The sequence below is a fragment of the Berghia stephanieae genome, chromosome 2 (genome assembly GCF_034508935.2).
Source record: "Berghia stephanieae isolate SIO BIC M18660-M18661 chromosome 2, UCSD_Bste_1.3, whole genome shotgun sequence".
In the NCBI taxonomy this organism is placed as follows: Eukaryota; Metazoa; Mollusca; class Gastropoda; order Nudibranchia; family Aeolidiidae; genus Berghia; species Berghia stephanieae.
This window is the reverse complement of record NC_088361.1, coordinates 124,574,508-124,582,649: the sequence shown is the minus strand read 5'-3', so window position 1 is coordinate 124,582,649 and position 8,142 is coordinate 124,574,508. Positions and strand designations below refer to the sequence as shown.

Genomic DNA, 8,142 nt, shown 5'->3' with positions numbered 1-8,142 from the left:
AGCATTCTCCAACATTTCCCAAAAAATCCAACTTTTGTGAACTTCTCAGCAGTGACAGCATGGACGAGGAGGAAATGCTTGCAGAGGGTTCTATTAAGAATAATGAAGCATCGCCAGCACTTAACAATCTTGCCCAAACCACCACTAATTCAAAACCTAGAGAAACTTTAACAGTGCCACAAGCTGGAAGTCTAGTCCTCATGAATAAGAATTTAATGATCCCATTACCAGCCAATAGCAGTGATCTCACAAAATTTACTCAACGTCCATCATTATCCCAATCAGATCGTTCAAAGTCAAATAATATAAATAAGCCATCAAATGACAGACAAATCCATAGAACTGAATCTCTACAAACAGAAGAGCCATTCTCAAGAAATGCAGAAAGAGTGAGACGAGAATATTCAAATGCTAAAAACCCTACTGCCAATTCTCCTTCCAATTTTTACGAGCCTCAGCAGAGTCAGCAAGGGTCCTTAAGTCATCACACTCTTGAACAGCAAAACAATTCTCACACATCTTCATCCCCCATGTCTGATAATACAGTACACTATCAAGGTCCAAAACCCCATCCACCATTGGAATTGTCTTCTGAAACTCGCCAGCGTCGCAGACGAGCTTCTCAGTCACCCACAGGTGAAGTTAGTGATGACTCCACAGACAGCATCAGAGCTTCCCAGTCTGACCAAGGCCCGGCCAAAAATCAACATGGAAGTGGAGAGTCTAGGACGGGAATGAGGAAAGAAAGGAGTGACCCAATGCTTGCTCTTAGTATGCAACGTAAAAAACACACATTGCCTGATCCACAGAACATTTCAAAGTGAGTAATAAAGAATTTGTGAGCAAAGATATTTTTCATGTTCATTTTTAAATTAGCATCTGTACCCCGGATGCAAGAATATCATTTATATGATATCTTAATGACATTCCTGACACGATTATTTAAGTGCTTATTACCTAATTTATGTGTATGCTTATGATTTAAATGTAAAACATAAACTTTGAAATACAGTAGAATTACTTTAAACCGAAATTTTGGGGACCTTCTAAACCATTTCGGTTTAAAGACATTTTGGTTTAAAGTAAGTTCCCGTGTTGCAATGTTTTTCAAGGGTAGTAACTATTTAAGGAATTTGCTCATTTAATCGTATCATTATCATGGGTTTCCCCTTAAATGGAGTTGTTGAATAAATGCCGTCTTCATAACCATTAATTTAAAAAGAATAATTTTTGTGTCTTTTAAAAATATTTTTGGGGGTTTTCGTTTTCAATTCAAAATTGTTGAAAGAGTTGGGGAAGTGAAGGAACCATGTCATTTATTATGCAATTCTTGTATCATGCGTGTTTCTACATGTGTAATATTCTCAATCTCGGGATGCCGTGTAATTTACATATCTCCGTCTTGATCAATTTTGTTTTCATCGACTTCACATAGTATTTTGATTTTAAACTCAAATGTGTAAGCACAGTGCTTTCTTTTAGACATCTTTTAGTAAAATGCAAAGCTAAAATAAGATCGAGAGTTCTTGTGTGATAATTGATAATGAATGATGCGCAACTACTCAGAGGTGAAGTGAAATGGAAATGAAAAGACGTGTCAATGCTAAGCTGTCTACTACACATCCCTCTTTTGTTGAAAAGCCATTAGGTTCAAAGGCCTAATTACATAGAACCTCCCCCCCCCCCCCCCCCCCCCCCCCTCACACACATTTAAACAAAGTGGAAATGAAATGGAATTTCAATGGTAAGTTATCGTCGTGTTGAAAATCCAGTCAGTTCCAAAGCATCAACACACGAGCGAGAACATCTCGCTTGCGTTATTCTACACCCCAACTCCCCCTCTTTCCTCATTTTTCGCCTGTCAGTCACCCGCTGTCTTCCTTTTCCAGTCTGTGCGATTGTGGTGTTGGCCAAGCCCAAGTGCAGTGATTGAAGAGTTTGCCTCCACCCCACCCATCACCCTCATGTTATACTTACGCTCTGTTTAATATCGCCGGGCATTATTACGTGTGGCCTCCTTCCCGAATTTTTGAAGAAAAATATAGAGAGAAAAAGGGAAGGTGCTCTCAAGTTGTTTCTGTTTAAAGAAAGTCCTGCTTAGAAGTATTTCGGTTCATTGTAAGAGTTAGTACAAAGATAATGAAGAAACTCGTACAATTTATTAAATTCTTTGCGGTTTAAGGTATTTTTCGGTTTAGCATCTTTCGGTTTAAAGTAATTTTACTGTATAAACTTAAACTATCCTCAATTTTAATGTTTTAGAGTTGCTCTTCTATTTGGTCTTTTTTATGTGTCAGGAAACTCACTCGTGGTCACACTCCAAAGACTGGATTACCTCAAACTATGTCAGGAATGAAAGTTGTCCATACTGAAATGGAAACGTCTCCAAAGTCACAAAACCTATGTTTGAATTCCCCTGGTAGGGATTATCACAGCCACTCTGAGTCATCTCTAGATCACGTTTCCATTGAGAGTCAAGTTGGACGTGGAGAGCCTTCTGGAGCCACAGTGGAGGACCTCAGGAGGTATTCATCTGGAAGCGGTGGTCATGGAGATGAAATGAGTCCTAAAGAAAAGGATTCCTCTAAGCCCAAGGAAATCGTGATTCACAGATTAGATGGGAGTAAACAGTGGTTGCCTGCTCAATTCCCTGGACCAAATACCAAGTCAGAAACAAGTGTAAAAACTCAGTAAGTTCTACACAACAAATTATGCTGTACTTTTTCTACTACACTGCAATAATGAGTTAGAAATTACCAATTGTACGTCTAATTGCTACTTTCAAGGAGAGAGAAGAATGAAATTGAAAAAAAAGTCAATTTGAAACAGTGATTATCTTTGAAAATAATCATGGTAAATTGAAATTTTAATTTATTGAAGAGTTATATAGAGCCCGTGTGAACCTCCAGTGATGCAAGCTTTTGAACCTTTTTACCACAGCAAGGCTTTTTTTTACTTCTATAAATAAATTAAAACTGTTTGTGCATTTAGAAGATGCAGATCTCAGCTTTGCTCTAATGTGATTTTTTTTATTTTAAAAATATTTTTAATATAATCATGTCCACAAATTTCAAAACGTTATTGTTTGGGCGGTAATTTTCATTATCATCTCTGTACAAACCAAATCCATTATACAGTAACAGGGACAATATCCCTGTCTTCGTCTTTATAGGAAAACAATGAATTATATACCACCTGTACCATCCTCCATGAGAATACTTCAGTGATATTGTAGATTCACCTTGATCACAGAGTTGTTTACAAACAATTCTGGGGAAATCTGTAGAATTAAGGTTTGCGAAATAAGTAAATGATTTTACCGTAATTAGTTTTGATTTATTTGATTGAAAATAACATCTGAAAAACAAAAACAACTGATTATTATTCATTTATTTTTCACTTTCATGTCTATTAGAAATGCTCAGTGATAGGAAAATCAATAAATACCCTGCCGAATATATATATATATATATATATATATATATATATATATATATATATATATATATATATATATATATATATATATGTGTGTGTGTGTGTGTGTGTGTTAGTGTAACTTAGCCTGTCGGACGTATTTGTCTGATGCATTGTCAATGAGTTAATATAATAAGTTGAGATGCTGGCATTTGTTTATCATATACACAAAACACGGCTTTTCTAGCTTTCTTGTCGTCATTTCTCTTTCAAACTTATGCTGGAAAGTATTGGAATCGTATTTACGTTGTTTATTATTTTGAAAAAAAAAATGTTGTCAGATTATTATCTCCTAAATCACATATTCTTAAATCTATTACAGTTATACAGTTTTTTTTTAAATAATGTTATCGTAAAAAAATATTAGCAATTCTTTATATATCACTGAAATGGTATTAAAAATTAGCAAGAATTAGATTAATTTAACAAGTGAATAATTTTTCAGTTTTTTTTTTCTTTTTATGTCGGTGGTAATAGTCAAGTCTTCAGTAGTTGTCCAATAATAAATAATGTTAATTTACCTCTATCTTTATTTCAGAGGTGCCATTGTTACCGAGAAACTGGCTTCAGGGGCTGTCTTCTCCCCCATTCACCCACAGCCCGTCACAAGCGCTGCAACAAAGAATACAAGAGAATCCTTACTATCATCTGAGATGGGTCCAGCATCATTCCCTCCGTCTACATACATATCATCCTCCTCCTCTGCACTCCTCCAGCCCACGCCTGTGACGGCTTCTGCTATGTCATGGATTGGCAGCTCTGTGGATTCTGGTGTACAGGAGGGTTTGTCTCAAGCCACCATGGACGCAAGGTTTGAGTTTGACTCTGCTTTCTTTATTTCTTGATATCTACATTGCCGTTGGAATCCCATATTCATAACTGCTAGATTTTCCACAAATTTTTTATATGTAATCCATTAAAAAAAACAAATCTTATTGTTGTGGAATATATTTGTAGCAAGAAATAATAATAATAGATAATAAATATGTAATTTATTCATATAGCACCTTTTCCATACAATATAGCTCTAGGCGCACAATATATACAGCATGCAATATATATAAATATATATCATAAAAAAAATTACTCTTTCATATAATCAACAATATTTAAAAGATGAGAATACGGATTTATTTTCAATAATGTAAATTACGGTAAATATGTTCTATGAGGTCGGTGAGACTAGAAAAATTATGTAATTAAACCTTGTGGTATATTATGAAAATTGCTTATCCATTATTTTTCAACTTTAATTTATTTTAAAAATAGATAAATGCTCAAGTGGTTCTTTCCACATAACATCTAAATATAACAGAAAGAGATGACTTTTTAGCAAAATTGTATTATGCGGAAATGAACCTAATGGGGGAAAAATAGTTCGAATTTAAAATGGCAAGAATTACAAAATCTTTTGTTTTTTCTATGTCAGATTGTACAGTTACTCTCACCAATAAAAGGATTTGATATAACTATGTTCTTCTTTATAATTATGACTTCTAATAATAATATAATAATAATAATAATAATAATAATAATAGATATTTATTGTCCATAAATATGGCAATTTGTCATTTAGTTACACTTGTTATAACGTTATATGATAACTATAACATTGAACAGATATTTCACTCCTACTTATTTTCTCTCTCTCTCTCTCTCTCTCTCTCTCTCTCTCTCTCTCTTTCTTTCTCTCTCTCTCTCTCTCTCTCTCTCTCTCTCTCTCTCTCTCTCTCTTCCTCTCTTTCTTTCACGCGTATAACTGGATGAAAAAGAATAAAGCATATATATCTTTCTATATATCTTTCTCATGATTTATGTCGTTTCATTTTTTTTTCAACTAGACTGCACCTAGTATCTGCGCATGAGGATCAACTTGCTACAATAACTTCATTGTGCAAGTACGAGATGCGTTTGCTTCTCAATGCAAAGAAGGCTACAGGCAGGAGGGTATGTCTTTTAAATATTTTTAAAAAATAAATTAATAGATAATAAATTCCTTTTCTTTATCCTTCAGGGATTTTTTTTTTTTTTTTTTTTTTTGGTTTATCTCAACAAAAGACAAAGGTAACCCAAGTGTCAAAGGTAGAACATTGCCGTAAAATGGACTATAAGGGCTAAATTTTGGGCGAGGAAAAAAACTAAAATGATGAGAGCATGGCCAACACCTTGATCCTCTAGGTGTAAGTAAATTGCCTCATCCACTCAGTAGATCCCACACTCAAGCTCGATACAGATGATTGAATTGATTGTCTTATAGTTGATGTTTTGAGTAAACACTGTTGTTGCTGCTGCATTGTGTGATTACTGTTTTGACTGTTGTTAACTATGATGACTCATAATAAAAGCATTCCTAGTAAATACGGGCATGAGATATGGGTGTATGCTATCAAATTTTCTAATCACCTTCATGAATCATTTTAATTTCGGTCAACTTTGCAAGTGAATAAAGCAAAAGGAATTGTGGCATTGTGATTGATAAAGACGATTTTTTGACTTGGATTTTGCAGATGGCATTGGTATTACTAATCCATTAGTGCATTTGTGTTTAATTGATGACATTTAGTGCTTTTTTACATAATTTTTCCTTCTGACTTTTTTCCTCTCTCCATTTTTCAGGGTTTTGATGACTATTTAAAAAAGGTCAATGACATTCTGAATCAGAAAGTGGCGGCAATAACAGCACTTCAAGACGAGATGAAAAGATACAGCAACAACACTAGTAATTAAAATAAAATAGGAGTTAGACTGGCTCACTTTCATGTGTAACTTATTGTCCCTATCAGGAAATATGCCGGGGTGAAACAGACATTGAAATCTTAAGTTTGTGTCAAGTTTCAATCAGAGAATTTTAATCAAATTTATTATGCCTTTACTGAGGAATATGAACATTAAACTGAAAAATAAATGTGATTCTGATCATTTGAATCTAATTTTCACCATTACAAATGCAATTAGGTTCACCTGCACAAATTGCCAAATGAAACTGAGAGATTATGTAGATACCATAACTGGATCTATTTAGGCATTATTATAGTTCGTACCTGCCTCCTGATTTATCTTGTTCTATTTTGGGATCAAAGTTCAGTAAATGCGTTCACTAAACTAATTATGTCAAATTCAAAGTTTTGTTATTTATCGTACATAGTGAATGAAGAAGGCAGAGTAAATATAGGACAAGTAATGATAAGCTGAGAAAGAATTATTGATAATTTGTTATACAAGTTTTTCAAAACGTTTATCCAGATGCACCATCTTGCAACTATTTTTCTTTTTCTTTGGAGGCATCCTCAGTTGACAGTTACGCAATACAGCTATACTGCCATAATGCTCTTGAATTCTTATTTTGAGTCACGATCACCCTGGTAAAAATGTTCTCTTATGTTGTCTTAATCACGGTTTTTAAGGTTGAACAAACGGGTTTAGTATTGGGATTTTAAAGTGTCTAGACCGCCAATGTTCCAAATCATGTGATTCTGTTTGTTCCATCTAGGCCTTATATACCAAATTCCTAGTTTTTCACTCAAGCAGTGCATCAAAGTTCATTTTCATTCGTTTTTGGTGGACACCTGAAAGACATTGATGTTGATATTTATTATTTATCGTGATATGCTCATTCTGCTGAACACCAATTTTTGGTCATTTTTCTGTCTTTCTATTGGAGTTTGCATACACTGGATGTTAAAAGTCAAACTGATGGCATGTAAATGATTAGAATATTTATTGATTTAAAATAGCAGCTCAAGGACGCTATTCGCTTATATTGTTGTATGGCAATTCAAAAGTTGGACACCATGCAAAAAAGAGAAATGAAAATTTTAATATTTATCATTCCATTTAACACATGGTTTTATTATGTCATTTCCATTTTTTGTACACATATAAAGATAGAGAACTGAGGTAAATTGACACTCTGAGAAAGGTATATGATTATTTATGGTCTGTGATACAATGTTTTAAGAAATTACTTTTAAAATGATTTAAAATGTTTATATACATACATATATACTGTTTGAAAATTTACAATTTAAATTTTATTGATCGATATATTTAGATTTTGATTTTGAATAGATAAAGGCATGAGTTGTAATTTTTGTCTCTATTGCAAGGAATGTGTTATTTTTAATGTTCCTAATCCGCTGAGGATAACTTTAAAATAGATGGTTTCAGTTGCAAACTGCTCAACTCTGGAACACCCATTTATCCGGTCTAATGAATAAGAACAGTTTAATCACAAGTCAAAATAAAGCATTTTCTTCATCGGATAGTTTTATCCAATATTTGGTAAGTTTTAAGGACAAGTGGACTATATATAAAAAAATTATTTGACAGAGCTATGTGGACACCGGTTTTTAAGTAGATAGACCTCTTTTATTTAAAAGACATTCATTTTTTAAGATTATAAGATTTACATGAAACATTGGTCTGTATGCTGAATGAAAGTTGGCTATGACATTATTTTTTATAAAAGTGAGAGAAAGCAAATATATATTAGGATTTTTTATGATGCTTTATTAGATGGTAAGTGATTTTTTGGCCAAACATTAGAGAGAACTGTATATTCTTGAAAAGTTTGCGACCAAAGCCATTTTTATGCTGAATGTGATTCAAATGATTTTTTTTTTCTTTTATGATCAACTGTAAAAAAATTATGAAATGTCATAAACA

At 33.4% G+C, this 8,142-nt stretch overlaps 1 protein-coding gene across 1 annotated transcript in view; it reads left to right on the top strand.

The window, feature by feature from the left end:
- LOC144966512 (uncharacterized) overlaps positions 1-7,937 on the top strand; it is an 18,986-nt gene extending 11,049 nt beyond the window's left edge. Inside the window, exons 9-13 of the mRNA XM_078903134.1 lie at positions 1-820; positions 2,298-2,690; positions 4,016-4,288; positions 5,319-5,424; positions 6,094-7,937. The exon at positions 1-820 is cut by the window's left edge and continues 905 nt beyond it. Coding sequence (XP_078759260.1) covers positions 1-820; positions 2,298-2,690; positions 4,016-4,288; positions 5,319-5,424; positions 6,094-6,204 — 1,703 coding nt within the window. The 3' untranslated portion in view covers positions 6,205-7,937. The remainder of the gene's footprint in view (positions 821-2,297; positions 2,691-4,015; positions 4,289-5,318; positions 5,425-6,093) is intronic.
- Positions 7,938-8,142: the final 205 nt, after the last annotated feature.